At 49.0% G+C, this 22,532-nt stretch overlaps 1 protein-coding gene across 3 annotated transcripts in view; it reads left to right on the top strand.

Moving 5' to 3' along the window:
- Positions 1 to 15,907: 15,907 nt before the first annotated feature.
- The window catches only part of RASGRF1 (Ras protein specific guanine nucleotide releasing factor 1), a gene marked incomplete at both ends in the record, with an annotated part of 105,531 nt that continues 98,906 nt past the window's right edge, over positions 15,908 to 22,532 (top strand). For 2 of the 3 annotated variants that reach the window (XM_080690551.1, XM_080690552.1), the window contains one exon: positions 16,194 to 16,469. In XM_080690551.1, the coding sequence (XP_080546677.1) occupies positions 16,194 to 16,469 (276 nt within the window). Of the gene's footprint in view, positions 16,470 to 22,532 lie in introns of all 3 variants that reach the window. The other variant, XM_080690553.1, reaches the window with a different exon arrangement.

Below are 22,532 nucleotides of genomic sequence, written 5' to 3'. Positions count from 1 at the left end.
AAATAAATAAATAAATAAATAAATAAATAATAAAACCCTATGGTTAATACACATCATCCTTTAAAGGTGAAGAAAGCCTGAACACTTACCCCAAGACTGAGAATAAAACAAAAACAAGTGCTCTCACCACCATTATTCAAGAGACTATATATTTCTACATATTTTTTCCTATTATATAACTCTTGTTCTGGAAGATGGGGGAAAAAAACAGGCAATCAGGAGAGTTAGAAGGCAAAGTGTAATAGGCCCCCTTCTTGGAGGCCCAGTCCACCACTCCTGGGTTGGGCTCTATGGGAAGGAAAATGGCAGGAATTCTTATCTACCGGGAACCATTTAGCAGAAGGAGATGTTTAACATGTGGAACTCAAGATGGTGCATTTCAACCAGGCGTGGTGGTGCACACTTGTAATCCCAACATTTGGGAGGCTGAGAGGGGAGGATCGCAGGCCACAGACAGCCTCAGCTACTTAGTGAGGCCCTTTGCAAGTCAGTGAGACCCTGTTTCAAAATATAAAGCTTTAAAAAAAAAAAAAAGGGCTGGGGATGTAGCTAGGAGGTAGACTGCCTCTGGGTTCCAACCCCAGTACTGAAAAAAAAAAAAATGGCTCATCTCCCAGTTTCTTCCCTCAGCCTGGTGCTAGTGCAGCAGGTCACAGCTGACTTCCTTCCTCACCTACCTAAGCAGTGGTCTAAGGAAGCTTCAGAATTCTCCAACCCCCCATACATAGGATGGAAGAGATGGTAAAGGAGCCAGATGTCTCTAACCCCAACATGGTACCAAAACAGCTGTGAGAGAACCGTACCAGAGAAGACCTGCAAATCAAGGGTGGGGCAGCCACAGCAATGACCTGTGTGTCGGTCATCAAGGTCCAAACAGCCAGAGTGCCTCAGTACATGTTCAAGCGGCCAATGGCAAGACCGCACTGCATCTTCTACAGTCTACACCACCCAGAGTTCAGACACAACACCAAAGACAACCCTTGAATCAACTGAAAACCTGGTCTGATTAGATACACTGCCTCCTCTCAGAATTGGGCTCAAAATAGAAATGAAGCTCAAATATAGGAAACTATAGTGCTTTGACATACAAGTTTATGGCCTGAGTTGGCCTACTGCCTTCATGCGAAGGCATTTGTCCTTTTCCCTGGGAAACTTGAGGGACAATGGCCAATAAAGAAACCCAGAGAGCTCAATGGTGAGACAGAATCCTTTAACCAACTTGGGTACCCGGAAGATCACAATGGAGCCAGGCACAGAGCACACCAATAATCCCAATACTTGGGAGGCTGAGACTGGAGGATTGCAGGTTCAAGACTAACCTCAGCAACTTAGTGAGACCTTGTTTCAAAATAAAAAGTAAAAAGGTCTGGAGGTGTGGCTTGGAGGACCCCACGGTCCCCAGTAACACACACACACACACACACACACACACACACACAGGAAAGATCACAACGGTGGGAAACCCTTACATTCTCAACATAACTAGACATTTAGGAATTGAGTTCCAGGTCCACAAAGCTTGAAGGACCTTGGAACACAAAGCTCCTAACATTTCAACTCACCCACACTCAGAAACACTCAAAATCAGACCCTTATGGCCAAAGCCTTTTCTTTTTCTCCTATCTTTCTTTCTTTCTTTTTTCTTTTTTTCTTTCTTTTTCTTACTGGGGACTAGGCCCAGGGGCATTCTCCCTGCAGGCTGTACTTTCATCACTATTTTTTTTTTTATGGTACTGGGGCTCCTGGAAACCCTTCTACTTCCAGGCTACACTCCCAGACCTTTTTTTTTTTTTTTTTTAATTTGGAAACAGGGGTCTCTTAAGCCAGCATGGCTGGCTTCAAACCTGCGCGATCCTCCTATCTCCGCCTCCCAAACTCGGGGATTACAAGCGTGCGCCACCATGCCCGGCTTATTTTTCTTTTGAAACAGGGTCTTGCTAAGTTGCTGAGAGCCTCACTAACTATCAAAGGCTGGCTTCAAACCTAATCCTCCAATCTCAGCCTCCCAAGTACTGGAATTACAGACATGTGTCATCATGCTGGGCTCCAAGCTTTTTCTTAAAGGACAAGCACTAAATTTCTTACATGGGAACCTCAATAGGATTTAAAGCGTTTGAAGTCAAAGCCTTCTCATCTCCCACCTGGATCTGTGACTGATAAGCCAGTTAAGATCAGGAGGTCGTGAGGCTGGGATAAATATCATCTTACCACAGCTAAGAGAAATTCCCTGGTATAGCCAACCCTCTTCCCTGACAGACAACAGATAGAAACCAGTGACCTAGGGAAAAAAAATACAGGTATAAATCAGGCATGATGACATGCACCTGTAAGTCCCAGTAGATGGGAGGCTGAGACAGGAGGATCACAGATTTGAAACCAGACTCAGCAACTTAGAGCCTATTTCAAAATTTAAAAAAAAAAAATTAAATAAGGGTGGGGGTATAGCCTGGAGGCAGAATGTCCTTGGGTTCCATCTCAAGGAAGGAAGGAAGGAGGAAGAAAGGAAGGAAAGAAGGAAGGAACGGCCAAAAGAGCTCAGATGTGGTTTTGATACGATTTTGGGTTCTACACTGGGGCTCCTACACACTGTGGTCCCTCATATGCCTCTGTCATATTTATAATCAAGGGACATCCTACTGCGAGACTCTGAAATCCCTTCCAGGGATCATCCCACAAGCCACCACACCCACCAGAGGTAGAGAGGGAATTAGAGTGACCTCCAGCAGCACAGACCTCTACCGAGCTCTCAGGTTGCCACGCCTGCGCAGACCTGCCCGGGGTGGCACATGGGCCGCTCCCTGAGTCCCGTTCTCCTCCTGAGCTTTGCTTCTTTCATCTGCCAGTTGGGGTTGGCAGGGAGAGGGGCGTCCAAAGGAGCCTGCAGTTTCATACTTGGGCTCCCAGTTTGACCCACGCACAGCAAATCCAAGGGCAAGGCCATTTGCTTCACTTCCCTTTCAGCCCCATACTGCCCAGGGTTCTTTCAAGCACTAGAACCTCCAACTGGCTTAGGCAAAAAAGAGAGAGAGAGAGAGAGAGAGAGAGAGAGAGAGAGAGAGAGAGAGAGAGAAGTGAGGAGAGGTTCATTGGCTAATATAATTGAAAATAGAATTTAGGCACAACTGGATCCAGTCTTTAAAAAAGACACCAAACTTAGTCTCTCTCCTTCCTCTTATTATTACCATGTTGGTTTCAGTCTTGTTAATAGTGGCAAGCCTGGCTACCAGCAGTACTAGCCTTTTATCCTAAGGAGACAGCATCCCAAGCAGAACAGAGAAGACACATTCCCCAGAGCTTCAGGATGCCCCTGGAATTGAGTTTGGGGGCTCTGATTGGTCTGTCTAGGGTCACATGACCATCCAATTATTCACTGAAATCAGAGGAATGTAGAGCTCTGACTGGTCAGGCCCAGAGCTGGGGCAGGGCCACCTTTTATTCTTGCCTTATGGCGACAGGAAATTCTGGAGCCCCAGAGAAAAGACAGGATACTCTTACCAGAACGGGATGGATGCAAGGTGGCTAGACGGGTGGGTTAACCCAGAATTCATTGGTCCTTACTCTTTCAGAAGATGTTGTCCTCAAGCTAGAAGTCTGGCATCTTAGATTTTTGAGATCCCATAAGCAAAACTGTACTCAGCCTGGCTGGGAATGGGGAGTTCCCCTGGTACCCTGCAACAATCAAGGTCTGAGGCAGAGTAGAAGAGGGATAATCCCACCTATCCCTACTTGCAAAGAAGGTGAAACCTGGTGATTGCAGGCAGATACCCAGCTGCCTCCATGCCTACCACATCAACCCAACTCCAGGATTCAATCCCTAGTACCAAAGGGGGGAGAGAGGGGGGGGGGCAAGAGAGAGAGAGAGAAAGGGAGAGAGAGAAAGGGAGAGAGAGAGCAAGAGAGAGAGAGAGAGAGAGAGAGAGAGAGAGAGAGAGGGCAAGAGAGAGAGAGAGAAAGGGAGAGAGAGAGCAAGAGAGAGAGAGAGAGAGAGAGAGAGAGAGAGAGGGCAAGAGAGAGAGAGAAAGGGAGAGAGAGAGAGCAAGAGAGAGAGAGAGCAAGAGAGAGAGATAGAGAGAGAGAGAGAGAGAAAGGGAGAGAGAGAGAGAGCAAGAGAGAGAGAGAGAGAGATTGTATTTTTTTTTATACTGGGAATTGAACCTATAGGTGTTCTACATCTGAGCTACACCCTCAGCCTTTTTATTTTTTATAAGCTGCTGAGGCTGGCCTCTAATCTGCTGTAGCAGCCACCTGAGTATGGTGATGACAGTGTGCGCCACCAAGCCTAGTGTTATGGGTTGATTTTAAAATGCCCCTCAGACAAGGCAGCCGTGTTGGAGTGGGGGTTGATTGCTGAGGTGGGGTCCCCGGAGCTGCGGCCTTGGGGATTCTGTCTGTCCCTGACCCTCGGCCCCTTGGTCACTCTCGGCCTCTGAACTGTGTGATGTGACAACAAGGTCCTTACACTCAGGCTCCTTATCTGTGAGCAAATAAGTCGTCCTTCCTCTAAGTTGTGGTCATCAGGTATTTTGGATCACACAGGTGAGAAAAGTCTGAAAGACTCAGCACTGCCCATTGTAAAGGGCTGTTGTAACTCAGAGTCAATAGGCACGGCCAGAAGATCAAAGGGGAAGAAGGCCTGCCAGGCAAGGAGGCTGCTGAAGGATAAAATAGATCACAGGGATGCGCATATTCTCAGGACCAAGTTCCCCAGAGATGGGGAATTTGGAAGGAAAGAGGCTCCCTGACTCCAATCGTGGGAGAAGGAGCCTGATGAGTTCAAGGCTCTACCCTGGGCCTCCAAGACACTCAGAGCCCCAGATGCTCCTGGAGGAGAGGCACTTGGGGCTGAGACGGGCTGCAGCCCCTGAGCTAGACCTATGGGGAAGAAGCAGGCTGAAAAGCCCCGCCGAGGATTGGGAACTATTAGGGGATAATGCAAGCGGCCACTTGGAAAACCATGCAGGGGACCAGCATTTGACCAACCTGTCAGAGTCTGACCCAGTGTGTGTGGGAATGACTCAGAGAGCAGAGGACTGCAGCTTCTAAAGGTGGTGCCGCTGTGCGCCCCTCCAGGCAGAGCTGCAGAGAGTAGAGAGGGAACTTGAGGGAAGTGAATGGCCATGGGAGCAACTGGCTCGGTGCTTGAGGCACTTTGTGGACTCAAAAACCTGCAGGGAAAGGTGGCAGGCTCCCCTTGGTTGTCCGGGTCCTTGAGAGGCAGCTTGATGTTGTGAAAACCGTGGGAGAACCACAATCACATCAGGTCAACCGTGCCCCATATGAGTGCTAAAACTGCACCCCAGCAGCTTCTCTTTTACCTTATTTTTTATTTTATTTTATTTTATTTATTTTGGGTAATGGGGATTGAACACAGAGTCATTCTACCCCTGAGCACCACCCCAACCCTTTTAATTTTTTTTTTTTTGAAACAGGGTCTCACTACATTGCTAAGGCTGACCTCAAACCTGCAATTTTCCCGTCTCAGCCTCCCAAGTACTGAGATTTACAATGCGCCACCACACCCAGCAGTTTCTCTAAGTCAGCCTGAGTTTCAATCCAAACCTGCTATCCCCTTCTTTCTTCCCAGGCATTTTAACCAATCTACATTTCCCAACTTCCCTTGTAGTTGTGATTGGCCAAATGGCTAATTCTCCCCAATGAATGTTATCAGAAGAGACTGTGCCACTTCTGAGGTGGAAACTTTAAGAAAATGGGTATGGCTCCCCCACACCCTTTTCCCCTACCAAGATTAGAATCTGCCTGTGGGGAACAGCAGAGCCACAGCTGAAGGGAACTGGGTCCCTGAACCCCTAAGTTGGATGACCTTCACCCAATATCCTGAAGAGCTAATAAGCAAACAAACTTCCACTGCACTTAAGCCATAAGCTTCTGGGTTCTTCTGTTAGTGGGTTCAGTCCATGCAGCTAAGACCCTGAGGCCGACTTGGAGCTTTGTTTCCAGTACATTCGGGGCTGTGTTCAAGGAGTTGGCGCATGTAAGGGTCAGAAGAGTGGGACAGTCTCAGAAGCTATTAAGAGACTATCCATCTTGGGCAGCTCAATTCCAGTAAGAAACCCCTCGTTGATTTTCTTTTAACTTAAAATACTGAAATCAGCCTAACAATAATACATGGATTCTTTTAAGCTCCCTAAATTTCATTTAAAAAAAAAAAACCTTTTTATTTTGAAATCTGCAACACACCTAACCCAAAGAATCCATAGGAGCCTGGGGCCAGCTATTCCGCATGAGACGACACAGCAAAATTTCTCCTCTAGGACACTCCAGAACTCTCCAGAACCATATCATTATGGATAGATGAAGAGTCTAAATAGCTAAAGATATATGCTTGCTTTTTTAAGCACCAGAGGTTTTGGAGTGAAAGCATTTCTCAAAAGTCTTTTTATGTCCTTTTATTTCTCTACTATAGTTACTTTTTATTACAAAAGCAGAAAATACATATAAAAAAAGAATAATGAATCTAAATAAGAAACAGAGCACATATGCCTACCTCCCCTCCCACTCTGCTAAACTGATTCAAAAGATCCGATTAGCTGGGCCTGATTCCAGTGAAGGGGGTGGAAAATCTTTGACTTGTTTCTCATATTATTCCATGCTCATAAGTCAATGCTACCCCTCTGTCTGTAACAAAATCTGATCCACAGAACGAATACTCGAGAGGAAAGGATGGCAGACCAACACCCCAAGGCCCTGGCTTCTCGTCCCGGCCAGTCATGAACTTCCTATGACCTGGAGTCTGTCATTTTCTAACCAAAAGGTGAGGAAGCTGGACTGAATTACTCCTGAATTTCCTACCAGCTCTGTATCATTTAGGGTTCAACGGGAAACAGATGGGACTTCTAATTAGGCAATTTGAGAGGATGGTATAATAAAGGGACTACTTGCAAAGATTTAGGCTGGGAGTAGAAAAACCAAGGAGCCGATTTGCTACCCTAGAGTAAGTAGCAGCCCTCATCCTAAGGAGAGGGGCCAGTGACTGGAACCTAGGGACAGAGCTGCAGAAAGAGGGGCACAGCCAAGAGAGTACCAATGGCATATTCCTCCTCCTCCTCCTCCTCCTTCTTCTTCCTTCTTCTTCTTCTTCTTCTTCTTCTTCTTCTTCTTCTTCTTCTTCTTCTTCTTCTTCTTCTTCTTCTCTCTCTCTCTCTCTCTCTCTCTCTCTCTCTCTCTCTCTCTCTCTCTCTCTCTCTCTCTCTCTCTCTCTCTCTCTCTCTCTCAGGAAAAAATGCTGACCAAACACAACCAGAAGCCAGAAGCCCTTCATCTGGTTAAGACCAGAGAGTAATAGCAGCCTCCCAGGCCACAGGGCTGGGCAGGGAAGAGCGTGCAGCCAGTCACCTAGCGGCTGTGCCCACGAGGAAGGCAGATGCTTTCCTTCGCCGATTGTCAGCCATCTGCTTGGCTCACTCATCTGTGAATTTTTTGTCCCCAGTCCTTGATGAGCTAGGAAGCTCACTGGAAGGTGCCGTACGATGTTAATGCAGAGGCAAGGTCTTCGCCCTCACTGCTGCACAGACTGGGTAATATAGGAACAAAAGAAACGCACTTGACTCCTGGTTCCAAGACTGGAAGTCCCAGAGCATGGGACCAGCATCTGGCAAGAGCCTTTGTGCTGGTCACCACATGGCAGGAAGGCGAGCAAACGCATAGGAGACAGAGACAAAAAAGTGTGTCAACTCATCCCTCTCCTTAGGAGCCCACTCTACAGTAACTCACTACTCCAGTGATACCGGTGTTAAACCCGGAGCCGCGGGACCCGATCCCCTCTTAAAGGTCCCACTTCTCAAAATTGTTACACTGGCAATGAAATCTCAACATGTTAAAGGGAATAAACATTCAAACCATGGAAAGTATTATAGTCTGGATATAGAAGGTCCCCTGAAAGAGTTCATATATGGTGATGCAAAAACGTTCAGAGGGGAAATAATTCAATCCTGAGGGTCCTGATCTCATCAGCGGATACCTTTATTGATGGTTAATGGATTTTTGGGTGGTAAAGATCGGCAGGTCAGGTGTGACTAGAGGAGGGGTAAGTCACTGGGGATGTGGCCTTGGGGACTACATAATGTACGTCCCTCTCTCTGCTTCTTGACATCATGCCAGAGCTCTGCAGACGTGACTGGCCTAACATGGCCTGAAATCTCCAGAACTGGGAGTAAATAAATTTTCCTTCCTCTAAACTATGGTCGTCAGGTATTTGGGGCCAGAGCAATGAGAATGCAGATTGAAACAGCAAGTGATGAGCTGGAGCCCAGGCGGGCTGGACTCTAGGGAAATCAGAGTCAGAGACCATGGGTGCTAAGCTGCTCTTCGGGCTACTCAAAGGCCCTTTCTGTTTGTTTCCTGGTCCGCTGCTGAGCTCTGAATTCTAGCAAGTTCCAGAGCCACAGAGATTGGACTGTGCTAGAAGGGATGAATGTGAGCTTTTCCCAGCCCTGGTGCTCACAACCACACAGCCTTATTTTTTAGTCCTTTTATTTTTGAAACAGGGTCTCACTGAGTTGCGAAGGGCCTCACTAGATAGCTGAGGCTGTCCGCGAATGCGATCCTCCAGTCTCTGCCGCTCGAATGCTGAGATTACAAGCATGTGCCACCACGCCCAGCCCCTCACATTTCCCAGTCTTGGGAGGCTGAGACAGGAGAATTTAGGTTTGTAGACAGCCTCAGCTACTTAGGGAGGCCCTCCGCAATTTAGTGAGACCCTGTTTCAAAATAAAAATAAAGAATACAAAATAGAACTAGAGGTGTACTCAGAGGTAGAATGTCTCTGGGTTTAATCCCCAGTAGCGCAAGAAAAAAAAAAAATAGGACTGGGTATAGCTTGGTGTGTAGCTTGGAGCTAGAATGCCCCTGGGTTCCATCCCCAGTACTGCAAAGAAAGAAAGAAAGAAAGAAAGAAAGAAAGAAAGAAAGAAAGAAAGAAAGAAAGAAAGAAAGAAAGAAAGAAAGAAAGAAAGAGAGGAGAGAGATAGAGAAAGAAAGAAAGAAAGAAAGAAAGAAAGAAAGAAAGAAAGAAAGAAAAAGGAAGAAAGGAAGGAAGGAAGGAAGCTGAGAAATGTGAATAAATGATCTTGGAAATTATAAGTGACCGAGATGGATTTGGAGAAGATAGACAATGATACTGTAAAACCTTCACCTCTAAGTGGAATTTGTGTAAAAAAATCATGAATGTGTAAGTACTGGGAAGTATGTTAATATACTCTCGTTACCTGATAAATTAAACAGATAAATTAAAAATCTAAAAACAAAAAGAATTCAAGGCAGTAACAGCTTCTTCGAAAATAAATATATGAATAGTAATGGCTTTCTTTTATCCCAACAATGTCTAGATTTGTGTGTGTGTGTGTGTGTGTGTGTGTGTGTGTGTGTGTGCGCGCGCACGCACATTCTCTGGGGATGGAACCCAGGGGCATTCTACCATCAAGCTACACACCAAGCTATACCCCAGCCCTATTTTTTTTTTCCTGTGCTACTGGGAATTAAAGCCAGAGACAGTCTACCTCTGAGTACACCTCTAGTTCTATTTTGTTTTGTTGGTGGGTTTGGGGGTTTTTTTGTTTTGTTTTGTTTTGTTTGTTTTGTTTTGTTTTGTTTTTTTTGGTGGAAACCCTTCTACCCCCGGGATACACTCCCAGACCTATTTTTTTTTTTTTTTGAAACAGGGTCTCTTAAGCCAGCAAGGCTGGCTTTGAATCTGCACGATCCTCCTGTCTCCGCCTCCCAAGCGTGGGGATTACAAGTGTGCGCCACCACACACCCAGTTCTTGTATTCTTTATTTTGAAACAGGGTCTCACTAAATTGCGGAGGGCCTCACTAAGTAGCTGAGGCTGGCTTCGAACCTAAATCCTCCTGTCTCAGCCTCCCAAGATTGGGATTACAAGCATGCACCACCACTCCTGCTTATTTTTTATTTTGAAACAGAGTCTCTCTAAGTTGTATCCTCAAACCTGCAATCCTCCTCTCTCAGACTCCCCAGTACTAAGATTACAGGCTTTCACCACCATATCCAGCTCAGAAACCATTTTTAAAAGATTTATCTAAGACTGATATGGTGCCCCACACTCGTAATCCCAGCATTTAGGAGGCTGAGACAGGAGAATCGCAGGTTCACAGCCAGCCTCAGCTACTTAGTGAGGCCCTCCGCAACTTAGTGAGACCCTGTTTCGAAATAAATAATAAAAAAATAGGGCTGGGCATAAAGAAGAACAAAATCATATCATTTGTAAGAAGATGGAAAGTCCTGGAGAGCATTATGTTAAGTGAGATCAGCCAAGCACAGAAGGAGAAGGTACATATGTTTCCTCTAATATGCCCAAACTAGGGAACGTAGAGGATACCAGTGGGACTCCAGATAATGGAAGGGAAATCTCGGCAAAGTTTGAATGGAAAGATAGGAGAGGAGGAAGGCTGAACTCGATTAATGAGGGTCTACATCCAAATATGTGTAAAATTATGAATATGGCATGGTTACCCTGGACAATCATTGTGGGAGGGGGGAAGGGAAAACGGGGGCGGGGTGGGAGAGGGTACCAAGTATAGTTTAAATGTATACCATTTATGTTCAATAAAAAATTTGTATTAAAAAATAGGGCTGGGGTCATAGCTCAGAAGTAGAATGCCCCTGAATTCAATCCCCAGTACCACAAAAAAAAAAAGATTTATCTATACTTTAAATTTGTAACAATCTAAATAAAGAAATATGCAATAGGTCGATAAGGCATCAAAGGATTAAAAGCCAAGCAACAAAATGACAGAAGCCAATCACAAGCACACACACACTGTATCATCCAACTTATATGAGATGCTCAGAGTAGTCCAAGTATAGACAGAAAATACAAGTGTGTCTATCAGAGCCCAGGAGGAAAGGGAATGGAGAGCTATTGTTTAATGGATACTGTTTCAATTTTATAAGATAAAAGGTTTTGGAGCTGGATTGTGGTGTGGTTGCATATTAGGAATGTATTTAATCCCACCAAGCTGTATGTTTTAAATGCTTAAGATACAAATGTTAAGTTATGCATATTTTGCCTTACCAATAACAAAAATGACAAACATGTAACTGTAGAAATTGTATGCATCGTGGATGACAGCCAACGGTTATGGGTATATAAAATACTAATCAATCTACAAGAAAAATACAAACACATTTGCAAAATTTTAAACTTTTTTGTAGCCAGGCATAGTAGCACATGCTTGTAATCCCAGTACTTGGCTGAGGCCGAGAGGAGGATCGCAGGTTCACAGCCAGCCTCAGCTACTTAGTGAGAACCTGTTTCAAAGTAAAGAATAAAAAAATAGGGCTGGGGCTGGGAGTATAGCTCGGAGGTAGAATGCCCTGGGTTCAATCCCTAGAACCAAAAATTATATATATATATATATACACACACACACACAAATAACTGCAAACCTACAGCAATTAATAAGATAAATTAATAAGATAAAAGAAAATTAATACAATAAGAGATACTGCTTTTGTCCCATCAAAACAGGCACACATTGTCAGGCATGGCAGCACATGCCTGGAATCCCAGTGCTGAGACAGGAACATCACAGGTTCCAGTAACTTAGTGAGGCTCTCAGCAACCTAGTAAGACCTGGTTTCCATAAGAAATAAAATCAGGCTGGTGTTGTGGCTTGGAGGTAGAATGCCTCTGGGTTTAATCTCCAGTACCACAAAATAAATAAATAAGTAAATAAATAAATATTTATTAAAAATAGGAATGGGGTACAGTTTAGAGGTAGAATGGTGCTCGGTTCAATCCCCAGTATCAAAAAGAAGAAGAAGAGGTAAATATTTAGTAAAAGATCGACAATAGCAATATCCAGGCTTGACAAGTGGATAGAGAAATTGGCTTTCTCATCCACTCTTGGTGGCAGGTAAAGAGTAAGAGCCTCCAGAAGTGGAGTAATATGTACCAATGGTTAAAATTTGCATCCTTTAAGAAATACTTCTTTGGGGCATTCAGCCTGAGGGGACAGTTTATATGAAAAATATTAATTGTAAGCATATTTCCCAAAACTGCAAACTGAAAACAATTTAAGTGCCAATTCTAAAAATAAAATTTTTAATAATATGAAAAATAGCCCCTTAGATTATTAAGAGACAAAAAGAAAATGAGATCGTAAAACAACACGTGTTGACCAAAATCCATTTTGGTAACTACATTTACATAGAAAAAAAAAGCCACAAAGATCATATAGCAAAAAGGAAAACATTGATAGGAAGTGTCATCTCTGTATTTTCTATGCTGTCTCAATTTTTTACAAAGAGCCTCCATCACATTTATAATCAAGTGGAATAATATGGCATTTTCATTGGACGCCCCAGTGCCCACATCTGGGCGCAAAGCTGCCCCATAGAACCCAACGTCGGATGGTGTAGGAAATCTTCATGGACAAAGGCTGCCACCGCCAAAAACGATTCTGACTTTGTATACTTCAGAGCTCGTTTTTTAAATGATGTGGAAACTACATTTTTCCTTTGGAAAATATTGCCAAAGGAGTAGTTTCTTCTAGTGTTACACACACACACACACACACACACACACACACACACACACACACGTCCTCATCAGCCAGGCCCACAGAGCATCTATATCAACAAGATAGCCCCAGCCCAAGACCTAATGGAAATCCCCCATTGTTATACTTAGATAAACAACAATGTCCCCTAAAGAGGTCACTTAATGTTTGGAGCTGATGTTATTGAGTCCTCAGGGTTATAATCCCAGAAGTGGATAAATCATTGTATTGGATTTATATTGGTGTTGCCAGGTAGGCTGTTGGGGTGTGGCTGGAGGTGGGTCCCTGGGGTGCACCTTAGAGATTATATTTGGGGTTTTTCATCCCCCTGTTCACTCTTGCCTCCATCCTCCATGATGTGAATGCGGTCCATGTGCTGTCCCTCCACCGTGCTTTGAGATCCCAGGTCCCCAGCTTCACATGGACTGAGCCCGAAACCATAAGGAGAAATAAATCTTCTTTCCTCTAAATTATGTAATCTGATATTTAGATTACGGCTGCAAGAATGCTGATGGATACACCCATGAAGACGACGCAAGCCTCTGAACTGGGCCACATCCCTGGCATTAGCTAGCCATTTCTAGACGCAGAGATCAAAACCTCCACAATGGTCCTTAATTTTTCCTTTTCCGTTGCTTATCTACAGAGACCTCAGCCCAGAGGGCCAGAAGGTGGGACACCAGTGAGCCAGATCCTCTGCAATGAGCTTAGGACGAATAATCAGGATCCCTCCCCCTCTCCGCCCCTCTCTGTAAGACTCTGGGTCCTCTGTGGGCCTCACCTTCCCCACCTGTGAAATGGGGTTATTTTGTCCAAAAGCCGTGTTGGGGAGGAAGATGGTACAAAACAAGGCAAAGCCCAGCTGCGCTTACCATGCTCCTGTGGCCATCCTGTCCACCCTTCCCCAAAAGGGAGGGTGGGCCTCGGGCCTGAGGGCAGTCCATGCAGTAGTAGATGTGCCTACTCCCTCCACCCTGCCCTCTGTATGGCACCCCACACCCTTGCCCCTGCGGGAACCAGCGTTCGGGAGGCTGAGACAGGAGGATCGCGGTTCTCAGGCAGCCTCGGCTACTTAGTGAGGCCCTTTGCAACTCAGCTGGACCCTGTTTCAAAATAAAGAATAATTTAAAAAAATAGGGCTAGGGGTGTATCTCAGAGGTAGAATATCCCTAGGTTCCACCCCAGTACCTCAAATAAATAAATAAATAAATAAATAAATAAATAAAGTGCACTGAGGCAGCAGCCCTCTGGGGTGAGCCCAGTTCTCCTGATCTAACCTCTGATCAGATCCCTTCCCCAGACCCAAGGAAAGATGCCTTCCTCCAGCTACACAAGGGGCCAGATAATCAGGGATAACTCTGGGCTGGCCTAAGCTTCCCCAGGTGGCCACTGCGCTTTATCACGGTGTCCCCGGAGGCCAGCCGGTGCCCTAAATCTCCCAGAGTGATCTGCAGGCCAGTAGGGTTGCATCACTAGTGAGCCTGTTAGAATTGCAGATTCTCTGATCCTGCCTGGGATCTACGAATGAGAACCTGTATTTTTAACATGTCCCAGTGATTCATGTGCCTGTGACCGTATCATTGGTACCACCATATGCCAAGAGTTCTTCTACTTCACTGCACATCAAATGGCACGTGAAAGTATGTTACCCACCCAGGTGCAGAAGCCAAGTCCTGTAGGTCTGTGGACACCTGCCTCCACACAAGCCCAGCCTTCGCTCTAGTCCATGGGGATGAGTCTCTCCCTGACTGTCACGCCCCTCCTCTGGCTAAAAGCCATCCTCTCTGCAGCCCATAAAGCACTCACTCAGCTCTGCGTGTGTCTCAGCCTGGTTCAGATCTCACTTCTGCCCCTTCCTAGCTGAGTGACGGAGCCAGTTGCTGGACCCCTTCTTGCTGTTGATTTCCCCATTGGTATGAAGGGGCTGGATGGGGAAAGAGCGCACCTGCCCTCAAAGCATCGCCTGAGTAGATAAGAGACCCGGCCCCCTTCTCTGAAGTGCCCTTAGCCTCTGTATCAGGTTTCCTAAACCCCAGCTTAGATGAAGGGGCCCTAGATTAAAAACCTCAATCCTGGAAATTCTGCTTCCATGCAGGGCAAAGAGAAGTCAAGGTGGGCACGGTCTAGGATCTCTCTTGGGAACATCAAGACTGCTGAAGAGGCTCAGCCATCGGCCCTCTTTGCATTATTTGTAAAGAAAAAGCAGTATTGCCAAGGAACACGAAATTGGACCACTGTGCCCAGGAGAGAGAAGGCTTCATTCCGCCGCAGCAGCCTGCTCTCCAAGCCCGAGCTAGCACTCGAAACCTGTGTGTGCGTGTGTGTGTGTGTGTGTGTGTGTGTGTGTGTGTGTGTCGGGGGCAGGGGAAAGGAACCAGCAGATTCCATGCAAAAAGATGGTGTCCGTCCAGGTGCAAACGCGGGCCCGGAGCTGCAGCGGGTCCCAGCGAGGCCCCTGCCCTCCCTCTGCGGCAGACGGCGGCGCGCTCCCCGCTCGCTGGGGCTCGCCGGCGGCCGCGCGTTCTCCCATGGCAGCAGGCAGGCGCTGTGACGTTCTCGGATAAATGCCGTGTAACTGTGTAGGCGAACGGGAGCTAAAAATAAGAACGGAAAATCTATCATTAAGGTATCATTGCACCAGCGCAGCTATTTGAAGGCTCCCTTGGTCCCGGGCGCCTGTGTTTGAAGCCCGCCTTCAGGCTTGGGGGGCATTGGCAGAAAACTCCCAACAGCGGCTCACCAGCCACACCTCGGGGCGCAGGGGTGGTGGTGCTGATAGTTATGTCAAAGCTGGAAATAAAATAAAATAAAAAATAAAATAAAATAGTGCACGCTCAGCTCCCCACCTCGGCCCAGGTTGTCCTCAGGTCGTTGGGGGGTGGGTGGCCGCGGGAATCCAGCTGAAGGCTGAAATACATGTGATCGGCTTGATTATGCAAAGCGCAGCTCAGGAGGCTGTATCAGATCTATTTCGCCATCCACCTTGGATTAGAAAAATAAAGTACCGGGGCGATGGGGCGGGGTGGGGGGAGCCTTTGGAGGAGAAAATGACAACTGAGATTTCACCCTAGGTCTATAGTGCGCCGCGGTGGGGCGAGGAGACGCGAACTCCCTGGATGTTGCGCCTCCGGGGTTCCATTGGGTTAAACGAAAATTGATCTGATTTGCTTTTAACACTCGTGGGGGAGCAGGGGAGGCCGGGGGGAGGCAGGGCAGTGTTTGTGCGTGTGCGCGCGTGTGTGTCCGGGGAGGGGGAGGCGCCAAGGTGCAGTCTACGCGCTGCCCTGCGCCTCGGCGGGGCTGCGTGCGTGTGTCCCTGGCCGCGCTGCTGAGACGGGCTCTTCGAGGGATCGGCGTCACACGACTCCGCCTGCCCCTCGCCAGCGCGCAGAGAGCCAGTCCCCCAGTTTGCCCGGCTCTGGGAGAGGGGCAGGCCGCTTCTCCTGAGCCCCGGGGGGCTCTGCGGAGGGGAGACGAGGCTCCGCAGGGAACAGTGCATCGGTTTTCCAGAAGCCCGGGTGCGGCGGAAGGTCCCGGAGTGTAGATATTTGGAGGGGGAGGGGAGAGCCAGCGCGGCGCGCACCGCCTGGGGGCCGCACCGGGGGGCGCGCGGAGAAGATGTAAGCGCGTGGGGTCTCGCTGGCCTCAGAGCACCATGCAGAAGGGGATCCGGCTGAACGATGGCCACGTCGCGTCCCTGGGGCTGCTGGCGCGCAAGGACGGCACGCGCAAGGGCTACCTGAGCAAGCGGAGTTCCGACAACACAAAATGGCAAACCAAGTGGTTCGCGCTGCTGCAGAATCTGCTGTTCTACTTCGAGAGCGACTCGAGCTCTCGACCCTCGGGGCTCTACCTGCTGGAGGGCTGCGTCTGCGACCGGGCGCCCTCCCCCAAGCCGGCGCTCTCGGCCAAGGAGCCGCTGGAGAAACAGGCAAGTCGAGCGCCGCCGCGTCCTGACCTCCCCGCGCCCCGGCCGCGGCCGCCCCTCTACCCCACGCGCCCTGCGCGCTCCTGGCGCCCTCAGCGGGATGGGAGGGTTGGCCGGAGCCGGAGGGCGACCCTGCGGCGGGAGAAGGGGGCAGGGACTGCGGGCCGCGAGCAGGTGTGGGCTGCGGCTGCCCTTCGCCCCTGAGCCCTGTGGGAGGCGGGGGACGGAGACCTGGAGGGGCAGAGGGAGTTGGGGTCCAAGCGCCGGACGGAGACGACGAATCTGGACCCATGTCCCGACCAGCCGTGGTGCCCACAGCTCTGAGAGCCGCGATCGTCCGCCCTAGCCCGGGGGAGGTGTAATTCCCTCCCCCATTAGGCTTAGGAAGGGGAGACAGAGGCATCGGAGCCCCGCCGGCCCCTACCTCACTGCAGCCAGGTGCCGGGAGCAGCCTGCGCTTAGCTCCGCGGAGTTGGGGGTTTGCTGGGCTGCAGAGGTCGGTTCCGGGCGATCGAGCGGCTGCGGGGCGCCCAGCCCGCCCCAGGCTAGAGCAACCAACCTGGGGGTTCCAAGGCGGCTCTGCTGCGCTGGGGCGCGGGCCAGGGCTGCTGCGGAGGCAGCGGGACAAGTGGGCGCCCTTCTCCTCCCCGCCCCCTGCGCCGCCGCCGCCGCCGCAACTGCGGCTGTAGCGCTGCTCTCCTTTCCCCAGTTGCAAAGACTAAGCGGCCAGCCAGGCCTGGATCTGCCGGGCCTGGGCCTCAAGGGGGTGCGCCTTTGGCAAGGAGGGAGGAGGGGCACCTGCGGCCTCCAGGTGCGAACACTGACCGAGAGAGAGAGACGGCAGCCTTTAATATCGATGCGATGCTCTCTCCAGAGGTATAGGGTCCCTCCGCCTCTGGAACAGTAAAAGGATAGTGAGTCCCAAAATGTCACCACTGGGAGAGAACTGGCGTTGATGGGGCCCGACCAGCTGGTTATTCCCTGCGTGGGGAGCCCTGAGGCCCAAAGAAGGAGAACCACTTGCCCAATGTCTTGGCAATAGTTGAGGCCACCCCAAGGTTCTGCAGGCAGACTGCTTGCCATGAAAAAGCATTGATTGAAGTCTCCCATCTAATTATCAGGACAGAGACAGGCGCTCAGCCTCTCCAGTCCATCTCTCCTCTCTCTGCCTTTAGCCCCCCAGGTATTAGAAGATGATTGCTGGGGTCTGGAAACTGTGGATAGGAATTCTTGAGGGTGGGTCTCTAGGGATGTCAAGCCAGAAGAGGAGGCAGGGGCACCCAGATCATAAAACATGGAAAGGTAGGCAGCTCCTTACATGGAAAACCAGGACGAAGGATTAGAAGACTTGCCTGGGAACCAGAGACCCAGGCTGAGCCATCACTTGCCCTTCTCCAGCCAAAGTGCACCTGTATCTACTGATGGCTTTCAGCTAGAGCCTCCCCTCAGACCTCTGGACCACAGCCCAGAGCTGAGATTCTGGGCTGGCAGGGAGGGGGAGGTTCAGACACTAAGCAGAGAAGCTCTGTGTCTGTTCTTAGCCCCCTGGGCATGAAGACAGGACTGAAATTGAACTCGGTTCCATAACTTCCTACCTGTGTGACTTTGTTTAGCACATTAAACTTCTCTGAACCTGTTTTATAATCTACCAGATGGCCATAGTTTTACTGACCTTTCTGGGGGGTTGACAATACTAAATTAAATAATGTATGTGAAAGGAATTTCACAGTACATTTTAGTGGGATCTAACAACATCTTAATGAAATTTGAATTATACCTGTCCAGCAGGGTTATTTAGGTTACTAGTTACTGAATGCCAAAGCTGAAAGGAACCTCAGAGAGTGTACAGCCCACCCTCCCTAGTTTAAAGACAGAGAGAAATTGAAGGCCAGAGAAGAGGAGGGAGTTCCTCAATAGTACAGGGTAATTCTGGTAGAATCGGACTCAGGATTCACTCGGTATCTAAGAATTCCTGAAAATTAGATCCTACATTGATTCTAAGTCATCCCGTTTTTGCCTTGGTATTGAATCATGCTAGCAGTGGGTCATGGGGGAGATGGGGGACGGGAGTAGAAACCAATTGAAAATAGGCACAGGTGTTCAGAATCATTTCCCAGATCACCACTAGTCAGAGATCTGCAGGGGTGTTCCCAAGAGGAGCCCTCCTGGCCCGAGACAGGAGAGGAAGCTGGGGAGTAGCAGGGGTTGGGCTAGCACCGCCCGGCTCAGGTGGATTGTTGTTATAGATGCATGCCTCACCCCATATGCTGATATTCGTGCTGCATTTGACTCTGGAGAAAGCTTGACACACGTGGGGAAGTGATGCTGCTCCTTTGGCCTGTACATGAGTACAAAAGTTCATAACTTTTTTTCCCAAATATTTGAGTAAAACTGACAGCCTCTGAGGCTTCAATTGGTGTGACTGCCCAAGTTTACAGGCCTCAAGGAAGCTGTCGGTTTGACTGGACTAGCTAGTGTCTGGTACTTGGTTTTAGTAAGTCCCAACAGCTTTCTCCTTGAAGAGCCATGGATGGTTTCTGAGAAATAACAACCAGATCTTAGCTTGGGACACCCCACCACCACCATCATGGCAGTGACCAGGTCAGGGATGCACAGAAGATGCTGAACTTGTTGGTGTATCTTGTGTTCATTCTCTATTTTGCATCCTGAGGACTGGCTGGGTGCTGAGCCCCATGCTAGACTGCAGGCCTAAGAAGTCGATCATAGGTCTTGGCCCCTGGAAGATACACCACAAATAAGGGTGAGCATCTCACCCTAGGAAGATGCTCTAATACTGGGATATGCCATTTTTGAGCACCAAATCCATCCAAGACTCATGCAGCCTCCCCGGGCTGCACCCAGATTCATCTGACTATGTCGGGTACAGCTCCAGTGTCCAGGAGCTCTGGCCTGGGGTCCCAGGGTCTCATGATATCAGCCCCCCATACACACACATTCCCTCTGGCAGCTGCAATGTACCTCCCTGGCTTGCTCAGTCCTGACCTCTTCTCCCCCCAGCCCTGCAGCCTGCACACCAAAGGCCTATGTGGTATGGACCTACGGTTCATACTTCCCAAGAGTACGAACCTTGGGTCTGGCTTGCCTAGAAGTTGGCCTGTGGTATGCCCCACCCGGCTTCAGGAATGGAGTCACCACACTGGCTTTGCCAAGTTCCCTGGAATAAATCTTTGAGGGATGGGTTCTCAGTGGGGAGCCCAGTCACACCTACCCCAGCACTCCCCTCACATCCCCCAACCAGCTGGGGTCAAAGCTTGGGCATCCTGACTCACTCAGGACAGAGGGGACAGATAATCCTTGCAGCCAGGGCCTTAGGCCCCAGCGTGGACAGGGGCTCCCAGAGCTGGGGGTCTCTTACTGCCTCCTGCACAGAGGCTGGTGCCTCTCCTGGAGACAAGTTGAAGCCCTGTCCTCATCATGCACAGGACACTTTTCTGGCTGGCCTGGCAGATTTAGATCCACAGCTACCTGGCAGCCATACGTGTGCTCATTTTGCAGAAAAAAAAAAAAATCTCTCTAGTCCTGGCTTGGCAGTGGCAGAAATGTGACTCGCTTTCTGGGTGTCACCCTCTGCTGTTGTCCTGGGGTCACCACAAAACACACCCTCCCCAAGCCGGAACACATCCAGGCCTTCTGTCAGTCAGGGAAACACAAAGTCCAGTGAGGGAGAACTGGGTGTTCTAAATACAGCACCCCAAAGACATGGGAGCCTGGGACGCTGACCAACAGGTGGGGCCAGAGGCTCAGAACAGGGGGGACTTGTACTTACAGGAAGCCAACAGGGCTGCCCAAGGGTTCCAGCAGGTGTGGGGCCAGGATTACGGTGTAGAGTGCCCCACTTCCCACCCCATCCCTCAGCAGAAATGACACTGAAGAGACTCCCTGATCATGTCTTGAATGGGACCGGAAGGATCTGCTTCCCCCAGCCCCATGCTGGATGACGGGGGCCCAGGGCCAGGAAGTCCTCAATCTAAGCTAAAATCTCAGTGTTAGCACCCAGCTTGGCTCTCGGTGCCCAGCCTGGGCTGAGCCATGCCCAGGTCAAAGAACAGAACCACCAAGTGCAGGGAACACTCTCCCCACACCAAGATCCTTGGGCTTTCCCGGCCCCTCCTTGGTTAGGAGTTCTTTCTGCTCTGTGTGTTGAATGGCCTCATCCTTATCCCACCTCAATTCAAGTTCCCACTCTAGGCTACAAGCAGATAGAGTGTTCTTTTACATACCTTATTATATCCTCCTTAAATTTTTTTAGCTGGATATGGTGGTACACACTTTTAATCCAAGTTACCTTGGCATTTAAGACAGGAAGATCACAGGTTCAAAGCCAGTTTCAAAAATTTAGCATGACCCTCAGCAACTTAGCGAGACCCTGTTTCAAAATTTTAAAAAAAGGGCTAGAGGTGTAACTGAGAGATAGAATGCTGCTGAGTTCAGTCCCTAGTATGGAAAAAAATAATTTGGTTGACTGTAATAACATATTTGTACATGTATATGAGATACAATGTGATGTTTTGATTCATATATATATATATATATATATATATATACATATATATATATATATATATATATATATATATATATATATTGGGCAGTGATCAACTCAGGGTAATTAACGTACCCATCCCCTTAAACTTTTATTATTTCTTTATGATATGTACATTCAAATTCCTCTCTGGAGCTACCACCCAGAGGACCCCTTGTGGTCCAGCCTGCTAACCCGTCTGGCCCAGCGCCACCCACCTCTTCTCTTTCTTCCTCTCCCCACTCAGACCACAGCTTCCCACTCCTGCACAGGCCTACCCTTCCCTCCCCTCTCAGGCTCTGTTGGAAGCTCCTTCCCCTGCCTGGAGTGATCTCCATTCTATGCCCATGTCCTTCAGATGGCCAGACCCTTCTCTTTCTGCAAGTCTCTTGCAGGTCTAAGGGTTGCCTCCACAAAGCGAGGCAGCCAGCACAGCCCCAGCTTCCTGCACTGAAGATGTGTACAGCCCTCGCTTCCTCATTCCTACCAGTGACCGTGGTCTGCAATGACACCCTGCACTCGGCTGGCCCTTTGCAAATGGCTGTTTCCCCACTAGAACCGAGTGCCGGGGGAGCAGGAGGCAGCTGGGGCTGGCCATGCATGGGGGCCGGTGTAACTGAGGCCAGGTGACAGGTGTGGAAGGAGAAGGGAACAGGGTCTGCGATAAAGACCTACCCAAGAGATGCTCTCATGGGGAATTGGCAGGGCCTGTGGCCCCATTGGAAGGGACATAAAAGAGGTTGGGAATCCTAAGGTCCATGTTTTAACCTTAGGTCCCCAGGTGATGCTGGTCTCAAGCAGAAAGGGAAAAGTGAAGGGAGGAGCAGGCCTGGGACAGTGGAAGATGATGAGCTCCAGACTGGGAGGTCAGGTTTAAGATGCCTGCGGGAAGAAAAGGACTTTTGTCTTTCTCCAGGTGTGATGGGCAAGGATGCTTATTACAGAGGCAAATGAAGCCCTAGAGGAGTGCTGGGGGAGGTGGACAGGGCATGTCAGGAGCTCAGCAGGTGGCTGCCCTGTTGCCCAGAGCCCAGGGAACGAGGTGATGTGGCCGCCAGGTGCACAGCCGGGATAACGGGCCAGCAGAGGACTGTGCCAGCTGGGCAGAGCCTCACTTAGCCCCTTGGGCTCTGCCTGCGTTAGACTCTTGCCTTCTCAGCCTCTGCTTTCTCTTCTGCAAGAGCAACTGGCAGGGGGAAGATGAACTTCTTGGCTCATCCATGCTCAGTTTCAGTTTCTTGACCCTGCCAGGCAGCTACTGTGGCTCCCAATTCACAGGGGGGAGATGGGAAGCCAAAGGATTCGCCAAAGCTGCATGACAAGAGAGTTTGAAATTTCTCTTTCACTGTGGGGGGCTCCTTAATTCCCCTCACCTATGGTTTTTCTACCTCATTCTGAGGGGCCGGGGCCTGGGGGCCACACCCCGACATCAATCAGAGCAGTCTCATTTTACTGTTTTATATATTAGGTGTATTAGTGGGGTTTTTTGGTCCCTGTAACCAAAATACTAAAGACACAAACAA

Source organism: Muscardinus avellanarius (genome assembly GCF_963383645.1).
Source record: "Muscardinus avellanarius genome assembly, chromosome: 3".
NCBI lineage: Eukaryota > Metazoa > Chordata > Mammalia > Rodentia > Gliridae > Muscardinus > Muscardinus avellanarius.
This window is presented reverse-complemented; position numbering and strand designations above follow the sequence as displayed.